The following is a 15,729-nucleotide window of genomic DNA, read 5'->3' as shown; positions in this document are numbered from 1 at the left end:
TTTTGGGTGTTTGGAAAGAAAGAAAATAGACGTTGGGTTGGAGGGAAAGTTTCCTTTCTGGGGGAAAATATATTTTTGGTCAGCGGGCGGGAATTTTGGTTCAAAATTTGTTTTACGGGGTGATAGTTTATGTATTTAAGAGGGTGACAGACCTGTCACCATTTGACACGTCAGCACATGATTTTTCTCTTTAATTTTTTACTTGTTTGGAAGAATGGGAATTCAAATAATTGATGCACAATTGCCAAAAAAAACAAAGAATAGATGCACAATATGGAAGGAAAAAATATTCTTTAATTAAATAATTAATTCATCGTTATCATAAAAAATAAGGTAAAATATCTTCACTCTTTAAATTTTTATTAAAATTACACAAAAATATATTAGTTTTCAAAATAAATATTTCATTTTAATAATACGAACAGAAATTATAAAAAAAAAACTAAAATATTTTTTTATTAATTTAATAAATTATTATTATATTTTTAAAAAATAAAAAATAAAATCACCGATTGATACTCTCCATTACATGAGGAGTTTTTTTTTAATTAATAAAAAATATAATAATAATTATAAAAATCAACAAAAAGTAAAATTATCTTTTTATGTTTGCGACATCAGTAAATTGATAGAAATATTAACAGTTGACTAACAGCTTAAATTATGTGTACAACGAAAAAAAAATTTTGAGAGTGGAATATCTATTTGGAAGACTAATAAATCTCCGTATAATTTTAATCAAAACTTTTAAAAATAAAATATTTTTATTTTAAAAAATAAAATAAAAAAAATAAAAAAATTAACATATTTATATATCTTTGTAAAACTGTTGGAAGATCCAGTTACTCGTCTAAACTCACATAGTCAATTCAACTTAACTAAGGGTTTAGACATATATTTTGAAACCTAACCAATTAAGTTAGTTATTCATAAATAATTAAATAAATAGGTTGAGTCAAGTTTGAGCTTTGATTTTAAAAAATTATTCAATAGACTTAACTCGACCTATGAATAGTTTTATAATTTTACTAGATAGAAGAAAACTCAAAAATAAAAATCATTTCTTCTTATTAAAATAATTTGACTAAATATTCAATTTGAGATCAAAATTTTTTAGTTTTTATCAATTTAAGACCGCATGTAAGACACGCGCATATCATGAACGTTGATTTTAGAAAGTAATTTTGTTAGAAAAAATTTTTTGTCAAGTTAAAACGGTTCAAATTATGGTGTGAGCGTGTAATAATTAAAATTTTCAATAAAATGTATAATAATTATATTTTATAATATAACGTGTAATAATTAAATTTTTAACATAATGTGTAATAACTAATTTTTCAATATGATATATAACAATTAAATATTCAACATGGTGTGTAATAACTATATTTTTGAAAATGCACGTGTAACAACTAAATGTTCAATATGACAAGTAGTAACTATATTTTGACATGGTGTATTACAACTAAATTTTCAACATAGTGTATAATAATTAAATATTCAACATGACGTGTAACAATTACATTTTTCAACGTGACGTATAACAAATAAATTTTCAATATATCCGATAATAATTACATTTATCAATATGACGTATAAAAACTAAATTTTCAATATGACATATAACAACTAAATATTTAACATGACGTGTAACAACTTAATTTTCAATATAACGGATAATAACTATGTTTTTTAATATGACATGTAATAACTAAATTTTCAACTTGACGTGTAACAATTACGTTTTTCAACATGACATATAACAACTAAATTTTCAATATAGCAGATAACAATTATATTTTTCAATATGACGTGTAATAACTAAATTTTTAACATAACATGTAACAATTCAATTTTTGACATGATGTGTAACAACTATATTTTTCAACACAGTGTATAATAACTAAATTTTTAACATGATGTAACAACTAAATTTTCAAAATGACATATAATAATTATATTTTTAATGCTATTTCTTGTCTCATGTAATGCATGCTCCATCAACTTGTCAACCTAGTTATTAATTATAAAGAATCGAAAACGTTTAGCTATTAACTGTTACAATTGAAATGTTTGACCTTAATAAAAAATAACTCAAACATTTAACCCCAATTTAAACATTTAGCCAAACAAATTTTATAAGATAATAGATACTCCCTATAATTAACATTTGACTTTGATTTTTTTAAAACAAATTTCTTTAAGTTTGATAACTTTTTATAAATTAATCATTTTAATTAAATGTTTTTAAAATCGAGTTTTCATTTGTTACAGTTTAATGAAGTCAATTAAAAATCTTTAATTGAAAAGTCAAACTAATACAACATTTATCGGACAGAAGTACATAACTTGAATCCCCCCTAAAAAAATCAAACCTAATTTTATGAATGAAATATACATACATTTTAGTTATTAATTACAATTTCCGTAAATATATATTAAAACTACAAGGAAGAAGTATATATTAATTATTTTTCACGGTCCAAATTTAAAAAAAAACTAATAATATAATTAATTAATAATAATCAAAACTTTGATATATTATTAAATGCGACATGATGCCGTTAATTAGTTGCCGGAAGCATTGGTGAGGATGGACTTAGCGTCGGACACGGCGGCTCCGGTAAGCGTAGGGGCATCAGTGCTGCCGCTTGCGCCTTGCTTTATCTCCACTGGGAGGTGTCCTTCCGTGCCGTAGGCCTGGCGTTTGTAATCCTCCAAATCTCGGTACTTGACGTAAGGGCTGCTCTCTAAAGGTAGCCCTTCCAGCGTTTCTTTCTTCTGGCTCTGGCTCTGGGTTTCGCCCCTTGGGGAAGTTTGCTCCTTGGTGCTAGACATTCTGCTGATTTACTTTCAAATTGTCTTTTTTTTTTTTATTATTTGGAGTTGAATTTACTACTTATATACATGAACCAAAGAGACAAGGTCCACGAAACTTGCAAAATTCAAGCTAGAGTCCAGCGTAATCCAATGAAGGTTGACTGTTTCAACTTGTTTCCAGCACCGTTCAGGCTAAAGTCCATTGTGTTAGGATAAGGCCAAATTTAGTTAGTATGATATTTGTTGGAAAAAAATTGTGGCTACCATATATTAATATTATAAACTCATAATATAAATATTTTTAAATATTTATCTTTTTACATTTATGAAGTATTTTATAATTAAATGATAATGTATAAATATTATATGTTTACAGTGAATTCGTATTTCATTATATCTAACTTTACAATAAATTAAATGGGAGTAAACAGAGAATAAACATAAAAATGGGGGAAAAAAAGTCAAAATTAATTTAACTTGTGTAATTTATTCTATTATTTCTGAATAAAATAAATAAATAAATAGGGAGAAGGGGAAGATGAACAAAATGAACAACTATTTGGCAGGTGTGATCGGGTAGCCAATTCCGTGTCTTCTGGTTGGAAACACCACAAACAACAAACTGCAAATGAGCCCGATTCCGACTGGTGCGATGCTCAGAACCTCCTGAGTTTCGTGTTTCGGTGTCGGATAGAAACAGCTCAAAACGTTCTTGTCTCTCAAAGCCACAGCACCGAACACGAGCGCAGACAAGACTGCGTGAACCCCATCAATGAACTTGATTCTGTACTTGCTCAGGTCGGGCAGGGTTGAACCTGTGGGATCGGGGTAGTCAAACAGGAATATCCCTTTGAACGTTGCGAAACCGTAGTAAACTTGTCCATCCGATGACTTGACGCTGTCCGTGAAGCAAGCGAGGAAGCAGGAAAGGGCGAGGAGCAAGAGGAGGACGAGGGTCATGGGGCGGGTGGCGGAATCGCACGATCCGTTGTTGGTGAAGATCGGCATGAGGAGTTGGAAGGCCAGGAGCGTGCCTGTAGGAAGAAGGTTGGCTAAGTTTGCCGTGCTTGTCAAGGTCTGCGAGATCGCACGTTGAGATAAACTGGGTGGCTTCGATGGGGATCTTGGTGTTTCACCAGGCTCATGGTTGTTGGTGCTGCTTCTTGATTGAGATGCTTGCTTGGAAACAACAGGTCTCGGCCTCAGAGACGTTTCCGACATCGCTAGAAATCAAGAAATACTCACAAAAACTTTCAACCCAAACTGGTGGTTACGGCGGTTGTTACGGCGGAGATGCACTGACCGTGTAGACTTTAGTCGGATGAAATGTGGGAGTTCTAAGCCGGATGGCAGCTTGCTCCTAATATAAAAGGGATTAGGTATTGTTTCCACGGAATTTCCTGTTAGCAACGTATAGACATGATCAAGTCCATAGTCCATGTGCCGTTATCCCATATTTAAAGCATTTCACCAATGCTTGACGTCAAGTTATAAACTATACAATAACAATGTCAAATGAAATATCAAAATTGACATATTCTCCGAAGAGGAGACAGATTCCCTAAACCCCAAGCAAAAGGAAGCTTTTGGTACACGTTATGATGTGCCATGAGAGGCCACGATTTGAAGTCATATACACGCTAACACACACGTATATAGTACAGACGAACCCAATGGGCTAGTAGATAGGGTAATGGGAATAACTGAGAAAAAGTTGACATTTGTGGAGGAAAATTGCTTTTCTAACAAGGAAATAATGTCGCTGATGCTTGCATACGAGTTCGAAATCCTAAGAATCCATGGCCATTGCCAAGTTTCTTTTGCTGTTAGCTGATGCCTGGGAATGTTGCTTACCTTAGTTTAATCCATTGTAACAAAAATTAGTAAGGAAAAACAAAGAACACAAGCAAATACGCAGTTAAACTAACAAAAATAGAAGCAGTACCAGTAAAGTAAAGATCAAGCACGCCTTCTGGTAGGAAGCTGCGTTATAAAAAAAAATCTTTTTTTTAATTAAAATTTTATGTTAATTTATTAATATTAATATGAAAAATAAATGATTCCTTTCAAAAAATTATTTTTTTGTTAGATACATAAATTCAATTGTTAACATTTTTAATATTTTTGTTAGTTTATTGACATAATAATATTTTTTAAATAATTTTATTTTTAATTAATTTTAAGAATTACATAATATATGAATTATAATTTTTTAAAAAAATTATTTTTCTATTAAAATTTTGTTTTCCTTTCAAACGATGTGATTGGTTGATGGTACTTCCATTCATCAACTGATCATCACTTGGCCGGCTTTGGTCAAATCCGACTCAATTTGCTGCGTTGTCCTTCGGGAGCACAATTTGGTCGTGCTCTAGATTTGGCTGAATCAAATTATAGATGGCGAGATTCAATTGTGGGATGGTGGAATAGATACGACATTGACTGGTCACATGACTTGAGAGAAAAAAATAAAAGAGAAAAAAATATTTTTTACTAATTATGTTTATATTTTATATTTTTTTATTAAAAAAAAATAGATTCGAATTCTACTTTTTAAGTAAAAAATTATACATCAATGAATCAAATACTTAATGCATGTTTATATTTTTGAATCTTATTATATATATAAAAAATTAATAGATCATGTGAAATTATAATCTAAAGTTAAGAAAAAATAGGAATTTTATAAAAAAATTTAATGTTGTTTTCCTTCTTTATGCTTTTTCGGTCCGTGGGGTAGGCCAAACTGCCAGTGAAAAGAGAAATGACGTCAGAAAACTGAAACAATCAATCGTGACCGTCAGATTTTTGTCCCATTTTCCCTCATCGGCATGTAAATACATCTGAAAAAACTGTCGCTGAAATTCTTACGTAGCTTTCCTTCGTTTATTCTGCTTTTAGCGGCGCCGTGAATCCATGATCGTCACGCTTATCAGCTGAAATTCTACTCCCGCTCTCACTTCAAACCTGATGGTTTCCCCTAAAACTCTAGCCTTAATCTCCCTTCTCTATTTCACTTACATTAATGTAATTCTCTCTCTCTCTGATTTCAATGTAAAGTTAAAACAATTGCTTTGATCGCTCAGTTACTTAGTCATTAATGGTTGAAGATCTTAAGATAAGAATTAGCGAGAAATTTTTGTTCGTTTAGGCTTTTTAGGATTTTAGTAGTTTATAATCATTTATTTCCTTGATCAAATTTTGCTTTGGCTTTTCCCTTTTTTTTTGGTTAATTTTTTAATTTTTTTCCTATTATGTTGCTGAATTTATTACTATCTTTCTAGTGTACAACCATGAGCTGGAATTTGAAGCAATCTGCATTTTGTAACAATCTTTGAAGTGAAAAGAGTTTAAGTATTGTGAAGCTTTTGAAGTAGTTGAAAGAGAATGAGGACGAAGCGAAGACGAGCATGGAGGAAACCTCCAGCCAAAAAATCAACTGCATTGGCCCAAAATGAAAAAGCGACGATCCAAAATGAGGAAGCATTTTTGAGTTTTGTTAACCAAAACAATAAAGAAGATTCTGTGTCTGCTGACTCAAATGATTTGGAAGTAGTTGATAAGAACGACTCTGAATCTGATGACGCTGAGAGTAGTTCATCGTCATCGTCATCGCCATCTTCAAGTGACAGTGATGAGTCATTCGGGGCTGAAGAGAGTAGCTCTGATGACTCATCAACAGTTGGCAGGAGATCTAGGAAATCGATTAAAGGAAGCGGTAATGGAAAGCAGAAACCAAGTAAATTGCCTAAAAAAGTGGGGAAAGAGGATGTTAAGTCATCTAGGGTATTGCGTTCTTCCTGTAAAAACCAAAATGAATTTAAGATGCCTCAGCAGGATCCTTGCTACAATAAGGAAGAACTGAAAGCTGCATTGGAGGTATGCTGAGAATCGTTATTGATGCTAATTTTTAGACATTGTTTATTAGCACTTTGAATGCTTGAGATGGACAGAAAAAGCACTGTCAAATTTCTAATGGAACAGTGTCTTGGTTTATTGTTACCAATCTGTTTGAAAGGATTAATGCATTTTGTGCTTATTTCTGTTTACGACTTTCTCAACTTATTAGGTGATTAAGAAAGTTATGAAAAGGGATGAGGCTCAACCATTCAATGTTCCTGTAGATCCTGTTGCTCTGGGAAAACCTGTAAGTGAATATTGCTATGTAATTTATGAATGCATTGCCAAACTTATCTTTCAATAGGGTTTGCTTGCTATGGGTTGAATCTGTGCTTGTGACTTGAATGGGATGACTGATGAGGGTCAACCTGAGGGTCAACCTAAGGGTCTTGCCTAAGTTGAAGGCCTGCTGGCTGGTCCCCTTATATTTTTTTTTTCATATTTCCTAAGCTATCATTAAAAATGTTACGCAAATTACTGGTATCATATTATTCAATCATGTCACCTAAAGTATAATATAAAAGACCCAATTACATGTTTATCATTTTTTATATTCTGCACAGAGCACCGTTTGATACCTTTAAATGCATGTGAACTTACTTCAATTCCTTTGTCCACTCTGATCCATGATAAAACGATTAATCTCACTAACTTTCTCCCTCTCCTCTCTCCCCCCCTCCCTCCTCCCTTTTGGTTTGTGGTTTACTGGAAACAGGATTATTTCAATGTAATAGATACACCGATGGATTTTGGTATGATATGTAGTAATTTAGAAAATAGCATAAAGTACATGAACTCGGAAGATGTGTTTAACGATGTACAATACATTTGGGAGAACTGCTGCAAGTGCAACAAGAAGGGAGAGTGTATTGTATATCTAATGAAACGAGTGAAGAAAAAGTTCATGAAGTATTGGACAGCCGCTGGCTTGCGCATTGAACAATCAAGAAATATCAATGGTATGTGTTGACAATTATTACTTGTTTTTTACTTTTCAGGTGGTTTCCAAAATTAACAGTGATAAACATCAGATGCTTCTTGGAAAGAGATTTTTCATTATATTGACTACTTCACCATTTTTTCCCTTGAAGAACTAACTAGTGCAGCCGGTATCAAAATGATAGCAATCCAATATACATATAGATAGACTTTCTTTATCTTTCTCAATGAATCTAGTTATACGTCTGAGATTTGTGTTGAATTCTCAATCATAAATACATTATGAGGATTTTGTTTTGGTCTTTGTATATTCATTTTTAATTTTATTCATTGGATTTTCATTCAGTGGGACGTTCGTATGAACCATCTATGAAAGACTATGCCACAAGGTATAGCAGAGGTGAGCCCTTCAGTCCAGTGGGCCTTGCAGTAGATGGTGCCAGTCAGATACAGCAGGATAGATTGGGTACCAATCAGCCCCATCCATACTTGCCTCCGTTAAGCTATAGCCAACCTCATCAACTACAGCAACCTCCTCCAAGCACTGCAAGGCCACAGTTCTCCCAGTTGCCCCCAGTGAGTTATCATCAACCTTGTCAATCACAGCACAACCAGCCACAATTCTCCCAATTACAAGCTTGCACAGGCTGTAACAGTGCAGGTAATATATTCATCAGTTCTATCAATATTTACTTGATTGAGTGCTTGTGTTGTACTCTACCTTAACTTTTTAATCTATCTTTCCTTTCTTCTTGTTCAAAACTATAGTTCTTAAGAACTCATGCTAATTATATTTCAATTTCAAGCAATGTCCCTTTGCACAGTTCTAATTTGGATTGTTTACCTTTTAAAATCATTAATGAAACTTTGGAAACTAGCAGTTCTTCTGTCATGTGAATCCAATAAATGCTTTCTTTCAACTTTGTGCTTAGTGAAAGGGGATTATAAACTTGAGAAGAAGGGATTTTGTGGTTGTCTTTTAATTTTTGCAAAGATATGACTAGTGTAATTTTTTATGAAATCATTTACCATGCCTCAAATTCACTTATGATTTTTCTTTGTCGATGTTATACTTAGATTTAAATGACTTTGAATATCTTTCGCAAGTATAATAGTCTTGCAAGTGTATCACACCATCTCACACCAATAATATTGAATGAATCTACACTTTACTCTGTTGATCATATTCTATCTGCCATCAGCATGTGACAACTACCATCAAGCTATTTTCATTTCTCTCTCTTACATCAATAATGAATTTGTCGGATATTCGCATTTTCAGCCACCTAAAGACATAGCCCCAAAACACAAAAAGCATGCATCTTCCTTGAAACACAAAAAGAATACATCTATGGGTCCTGCAGCTTCAATATATGGAGGGGCACCCAGTCATTCCCACTCGCAACAGCCCCAGTTGAGCCACAATCAGCCATATGGTCTGCAGCAGCAGCAGAGCATCAACCAACCCTCTCAATTGCAGGCTGTTGCAGATGGTGGTAAGCAAGCACAGCAGTTCATCAGTAATCTTTGCACTGCCTTTTAGCTTGTAATCAGGACATTACATTCTCAATAGTTATTTTGTTTCTTTATTTGATAATCCAGCATTACAGGTTTTGAGTTCAGAAGCATTCATCATTTCTGCATTACTCCAAGATTTAATTTCTTTTCATTTGTCTCTATATACTTACATGTTTTTCCCCGAAGGATCTGCACAACGTATTGCAATCACATGTAAAATAAAAGATGAAGATTCCACTGTAGAGGAATTTGTGTTGTAACTATATCTAACTTCTCTTTATCTTTGCTAGGACACTCACACTCACTGCCACAAGCAGATTATACAAGGTGCAGTGGGTATGTGCCTTGGTGTCCAGTGGATCCCATGGTTGTCGGCCATAGCCAATCACATCCCCAACAATTCTCATTGAGCCATGGCCAATCTATTGAACAACAGCAACTGCAGCCACAGGCAAGCCCTTGCCAGCCTGAGTCATCCCCGCTACAAGATAATGTTGATATTGGTACTGTCTATATGCTATTTCTTTGTCACCTGGTATATGAACTATCTACTTACTCTGGTGTTTATGTAATTTTATATGGATGATTTTATCTTCCATTCAATTTGATAATTTAACCATCAGCACCAACTGAAAAGCAGTAATGAAAATAAACAAATGCTAAACATAATTATCGGGAATTACTTGTCAAATTGCATCATGAGTTATGTTGCTTATCTAATGTGTAAGTCTGTAGTTTGTTTTCCTCTGTGTGCAAATGCATCAATATTTTCAGTCTTGATGTAACTTTTTATATTAGGTTTTAATTTTGGGTGGCTAGCATCTGTTTTTTTCCCTTCTTTGCGGAACATTCACACTTGTCACTTACAGATTCTGCCTTGAGGGGTATTAGATGTGCACTCAGGTACTCCACTGGCCCCACAACCAGCAAATCTTACCTAGAAAATCAGGATCAGTTGGGCCCCATTGAACTCCAGTCTGAGCAGAACCCACAGAGCCAGGAACAGCCACATCAAATGCCACAGCTCCCTGAAAAGAAGAAGAGGGGAAGAGGTCCCACTTGCTGCCTCATCTTGAATGACCTGGCAGATGGTGAGCGGATATTTGTCCATGACAACAAGCTCGGACAGCCTGTTGGTCCTGAGTCAGCCAAGCTAAGCAGCTTCCTGGGCACTATAGCACGGAATGGACACAGGGCACCCCTTATTTTTTTTCACTGGAGGGCAATGCCGGATTCTTACAAAGAGGAAATCTGGGAATATGTTCAGGTATGATAAGACATTTTACCCTTTCTTTTTGTGTCTTATTGCTTTCTCTTTTTAGTGACATTTTGCCTCCTCTATGTGCTATAGACAAAGTTTGACCTTGATCCAAGTTGCAAGTCTTGGGTCATGCAGTCTCTTGCTACAAAATGGAGGGACTGGAAGGCAGAGTTAAAGGCATCATATTATGATGCTCTTAATACCGATGAAGAGCGCTTGAAGGTATGTGATCCAAGGGTGGTTCCTGAGCAATGGCCAAGCCTTATCTCATATTGGAACTCTGATGACACAAAGGTACGTGAGGAGCAGCAATTGCACATTCCAATTCTTCTATTCTGGTGCAAATTTTATTGGTAGTTCAAAATTCTCCTCTCTAGCATTAGAAATGTGGAAACATGTTCTCTACATATGCCATTTGTAGAAGCGTTGTGCTACAAATAAGGCTAACCGTGCAAAACAGAAGGGTGGACATGCATCAGGCACCAAGAGTTATGCAAGGATACGTGAGGAGGAGGTAATTTCTCATGTTTTGCTTTTTTCGTTTTGAAATCCATATTGAAAGCAGTTGTTCCTGTTGCTTCGGAAATAGCGAAACAAGAGGCCTGATGGGAAGGAGCCTACTAGAGCTGAGCTTTATATATTAACACATACACGCAAGAATGGGCAGCCTGTTGATGAGACAGCGGCAGCATTTATTGTATGTATAAGTAATTAATTTATTTCTTATTAGTGCTATTTATATGTAAATCTGTCCACTCCTTGATAAGTTTTGTATTATCATCGCAGTCAAAACTCCGCAAACAAGCAGCTGAGAGACAGAATAACTCACAAGGTAGTGATGAGTCAAATGACACCTTCTGTCAAGTTATGGGAAAAGAAAAATGCAACCGTGTGCAAACTTATGGATTGGGTGCCACTCATACTGCTGTTTTTGGCCCAAGACATAGTCGTGATGACCTTGTGAGGATGGCTTCTGAGGCCAAAAAGTCAGCAAATGAAGAGGTGCGCAAGATGGTGGTGAAAATGGAGGCCATGGAGGAAAAATATGCACTTATGGAAACGTACATAGCTAGAATGAATTCAAACATGGAGAAGTTTCTTGAGAAGATTGGCGGATCTTCAAAAATTTTGGGTTCTGAACAGGTAACCTTTTGGGTTCATACACTCATACTGTTATGCTGATTTCTAACTGTTTCTGATACTCTCAAATCTCCCAAGCACTCAAAGCAGCTACAATGATCATCGTCATCAAGTCATGCAGATTCAATGAGTTGAATTTTTTTTTATTGGAAGGTTTCTTTGTTTCTTTTTCTCCTTATTTGCCTTGTAAATATTTAGTAGTGACCTTTTATTGGGCATGTTAACTAATTAGCTTAAAATTGTAAATGCTGCAAGTGCTGATAAACATTCTGTTTTGGCCAAGTTGGTCTTGAAAATGAGGGGCTCTAAGCATGTAGGGTTCTAAGCATATAGGCAAGTATTTGGTGGGCATAACTATTATGAAAAGTACTTATAGTAGATTGATTGAAAATTAAATTTCCAAAAACCTAAGGACAATATCTCGACCGTTGAAAACATAAATGGTTGCAGAATTGCATTTGCTATGGAGTTGAAATAATTGGATTTTTTGGAAGTAGCATTTCATGCATTTGTCGTTTGGTTGTAAAAATGTTTAATATAATTAGCACATATAATGTGGAAATTGCAGTGTATGACATTGGAAAACTGTTTATCTTAGAGAGGTGGTTTGGACTTTGGAGGTGTGAGATTATGGTCTATAGTCGGTACACACTCCTATAAGAGTATGTGATTTAATGGAGGATACGCATGTGGAAAGGGGGAATGAAGGCTAAAGAATATTGGTGGAAACCATGAAAGGAGAACCTGCTTGGTTTTTTTTTTTTTCTGGATCTTCTTAGTATAAGGTCCTAATAGTGCATGAGATTGTAATGTGATCTTAGTAACCAAACCTGCCTTGTTTGAATTCAGAAAAGGCTTCGACTTCATCATCAGTTGTGGAATGGTTTTCTTGAAAACTTACTTATTGTGGGATTTTTAGATTTTAATTTAAGTGAATAAGTGCTTTGCAAATCACAAAACTTGCAAAGATCTTCATGAGCATGTATAATATTGCCTTCCATGAATGCTACAGCCTATTACTAATCTGTTGAGGCTCTCTAGTATCAACTTGTCAATGAAATAAGGAAAACGTCTTTTTCGTCATTCCATATTGGCCCTTTGAAATCTTTGTACATTTGGTCACTCTAGCTATGCATCAGGGTTATGTTATATAGTTCCAGTTCTACCAATAAATTGTGTATAAACATTTTCCTGCCCTTTTTCAGGCTGCAGATGCAGAGGATGATGCTTAGTGGACTTCACCAACATTTTGTTGGACTTGGCTTTATGCTGATTATAATTGGACGGTGTTTCTATGTTGAACTTTTGAAAAATGAATCATTGAATGCAGTTAATTAATTCTGATTGAGTTGAAATTATGGGAATCGTTTAAGTGATATTTGGTTGGGGACTTTGGCAGAATCAATTTGATTAGAGAAGTTATTTATTAACCGTATAATTTTTGTATTCGTCCACCATAAATTGTCTCTCACAGATTCATCTAAACATTTTTTTTTTGTTGGCCATAGCCACAAGGGGTGACGTAGAACATACAGTCCCAATCAAAGTGCCATACGTTCAACAATCAGAAACAAGAAGGAAGGCTCCTGGAGGATTATTTAAAGAAGAAGTTGTCAGAAACAAGAAGGAAGTCTCCTGGAGGATTATTTAAAGAAGAAGAAGTTGTCAGAAACAAGAAGGAAGGCTCCTCGAGGATTCCTTGAAGAAGACAAGGCAAAATCAGGGAAAACCTGAGAATCGGCTGTGACCGCACTATCTATTAAGCATTGGGACACCTTTTCTCTGAAAATCGCCAGATTCGGGTCTATTCATACAATCTGTTTAGGAGTGAAAGATCCGTTACGGAACCTGTTGGGACCATTTTCTTCTCCTTATTTAAAGCCACATCGTTTGTTTAGCCAAGACAGAAAAACCTTGAGCGAACTCTTTCTTCACTTTCATCGATGGCGATAGTCCTAAAGAATCTTAAGAAGACGGATATCGAGAAACGATTGACGATCCCAAGCAAGGCCCTACATTCTTTCCCTCCTCTAAGTGACAAGCATATGGTGGATTTTGCGGTTAGAGACGAGGAGAGTGGCCGTGTCTGGAAGTTTCGAATTATCACTCGTAAGAAGAACAAAAAGAAGTACCTGAAGCCGGTTCTTACCAAAGGATGGCTAAAGTTTGTTTGCAGCAAACAGCTGAGGATTGGTGATAGAGTTGCGTTTTACAAACAAGCTGGCGCTGTTAAGTATCGTGTCAAAGTGGAAAGACTACTTCGAATTTTTTGGTGCTGCGTATTTCCTTCCTAGCAGTCTCACTGTTTTGTGTAATATAGCAAAGGGGCTTTTCCAATGCCTATGGTTTCAACTTTCAACTGTTGTGTTGTTGGTGTATAATTTTTTTACTTTAAGATTAAGATTCGAATTTTTTTTTTTAATTATATAAAAAAAAAAAATTCAACTGTTGTGAGGATATAAATGCTTTCATATATGTTGAATTAATAGTATCATATTGGAATCTATTATTTTTTTTATAATTAGGGAAGAGAATGTGAATTTTATTTATTTTTAATAAAAAAATTACCAATCAATGAATTTAATATTAGGACATATTCATATTTATTATTTAATTATTAATAAATTATATTTATATGATGTGATTAGGTTATAATTAAAATAGTAAATGTAAAACATTTCATAAAAAAATATTAATAAATTTTTAATGCCTACGTGGAAAAAAGTTTAACATGGTATAAACTCAAAGAACGGAAGAAAAAGCTTAAAGTTAACCGACCTGTAACAAACGACGTCGTTGGATACAATTCAGGGTACAACGTTGGAACCTCCGAAGTCAAAAACATAACCCTCGGCCTCTGTTTTAACAGTTGTAATAATTAAAACCTCCTAACGTTAAATTCTTTCTCGGATTTTGACAACAAAGGTACGCCCTTTCCCCCTCTTTTTCTCCAAGCAAATCCTTCTTTTTATTCTTTTTTCTTAAAATAAAATAAATTACTTTTTCTTATTTATTTCAAAAGTTTTTTTTATTAATTTTTTCTTTTTAGATTTTGGTGATTGCTGATCAGGACCGCCATTATTTTCTCGTTCGGTGATTAGACCACGAAGAACCCAAACCTGCTATTTTGAATTATGCTTTCTCTTTATTTGCTTATGCTAATTCTAACGGTTCTTTACCTTTTCTTTCCTTCAAAGATATCTCTTTTAGAAAAACAAGAAAGAAACGAACTTTCTAGGGTTTTTGGGGAATTGGGTTTGTGGGTAATTTAGAAAAAGAAGTAAAATTTGGAGTAGTGGAATGGGAATTGATTGAATTTGTGTTATTTTTATGAATATGATTTGGTTGTAGTGTGTAAGAGAAGACCAATTTTTTGTTCAGACAGATGAAGCGAAAAAGAGGGCATAAGAGAGGGAACAAAGCTAAAGTTAATGCTGCTGCGGCGGTGAATGAAGCAGCTGTGAATGTTGTGAGTGTAAATAGTGAAGAGAATTCTGTTAATGATGAATATGAGTCGGGAATGGAAGTTGATACTCCTTCATCCACCGGAACCGATCAGGCATTGCATGTTGCTAGCATAAATCCTGATGGCACCATTGATAAGGCTATAAGAAAGCCAGTTGGTCGTGTTAAGTTGAAGCTCAAGACATCATCTAAAGCATTGGAATCTGATGTGCCATCACACAGTGATACTGACAAGAGCAGTCCTCAAGTAGGGTTTGAGAGACAAGGTGTGGTTAATGAGAAAATGGAAGATAGTGCTAATTCATCAGCCGAGGTGCAAATGGGTGTTTCTAGTGGTGCGTCAAGGAAAGCCGGAAGCATAGAGACATCCAAAAACCTAAGGACAATATCTCGACTGTTGAAAACATAAATGGTTGCAGAATTGCATTTGCTATGGAGTTGAAATAATTGGATATTTTTGGAAGTAGCATTTCATGCATTTGTCGTTTGGTTGTAAAAGTGTTTAATAAAATTAGCACATATAATGTGGAAATTGTAGTGTATGACATCGGAAAACTGTTTATCTTAGAGAGGTGGTTTGGACTTTGGAGGTGTGAGATTATGGTCTATAGTCTGTACACACTCCTATAAGAGTGTGTGATTTAATGGAGGATACCCATGTGGAAATGGGGAATGAGGGCCAGAGA

At 34.7% G+C, this 15,729-nt stretch overlaps 4 protein-coding genes across 5 annotated transcripts; 2 read left to right on the top strand and 2 right to left on the bottom strand.

Moving 5' to 3' along the window:
* On the bottom strand, nucleotides 2,480-2,860 carry LOC18607153. Its single transcript, XM_007041176.2, has one exon. The coding sequence runs from the start codon at nucleotides 2,836-2,838 to the stop codon at nucleotides 2,569-2,571; it is 270 nt and encodes an 89-aa protein (XP_007041238.2). The 5' UTR covers nucleotides 2,839-2,860; the 3' UTR covers nucleotides 2,480-2,568.
* LOC18607152 lies at nucleotides 3,282-4,270 on the bottom strand. The gene has a single exon (XM_007041175.2). It carries the CDS (start codon nucleotides 4,039-4,041, stop codon nucleotides 3,376-3,378), a length of 666 nt encoding a protein of 221 aa, XP_007041237.2. The 5' UTR covers nucleotides 4,042-4,270; the 3' UTR covers nucleotides 3,282-3,375.
* Nucleotides 5,602-6,869, top strand: LOC108660749 (suppressor protein SRP40-like). The gene is made up of 2 exons (XM_018115105.1): nucleotides 5,602-5,847; nucleotides 6,105-6,869. The coding sequence occupies exon 2, from the start codon at nucleotides 6,208-6,210 to the stop codon at nucleotides 6,706-6,708; it is 501 nt and encodes a 166-aa protein (XP_017970594.1). The 5' UTR covers nucleotides 5,602-5,847; nucleotides 6,105-6,207; the 3' UTR covers nucleotides 6,709-6,869.
* LOC18607151 lies at nucleotides 7,956-13,008 on the top strand. Of its 2 annotated transcripts, XM_018116262.1 has the most exons (9): nucleotides 7,956-8,320; nucleotides 8,942-9,155; nucleotides 9,468-9,680; nucleotides 10,023-10,444; nucleotides 10,529-10,732; nucleotides 10,860-10,952; nucleotides 11,028-11,135; nucleotides 11,225-11,581; nucleotides 12,784-13,008. In XM_018116262.1, the coding sequence occupies exons 2-9, from the start codon at nucleotides 9,011-9,013 to the stop codon at nucleotides 12,808-12,810; spliced, it is 1,569 nt and encodes a 522-aa protein (XP_017971751.1). In that variant the 5' UTR covers nucleotides 7,956-8,320; nucleotides 8,942-9,010; the 3' UTR covers nucleotides 12,811-13,008. The 2 variants fall into 2 exon arrangements, with proteins under 2 accessions (XP_017971751.1, XP_017971752.1); XM_018116263.1 differs by lacking the exon at nucleotides 7,956-8,320 and having other exon boundaries at nucleotides 8,930-9,155; nucleotides 10,047-10,444.

This window comes from Theobroma cacao, chromosome 2 (genome assembly GCF_000208745.1).
Source record: "Theobroma cacao cultivar B97-61/B2 chromosome 2, Criollo_cocoa_genome_V2, whole genome shotgun sequence".
Lineage (NCBI taxonomy): Eukaryota > Viridiplantae > Streptophyta > Magnoliopsida > Malvales > Malvaceae > Theobroma > Theobroma cacao.
Note: the sequence above shows the minus strand (reverse complement) of the source record. Positions and strands in the feature narration are given on the sequence as shown.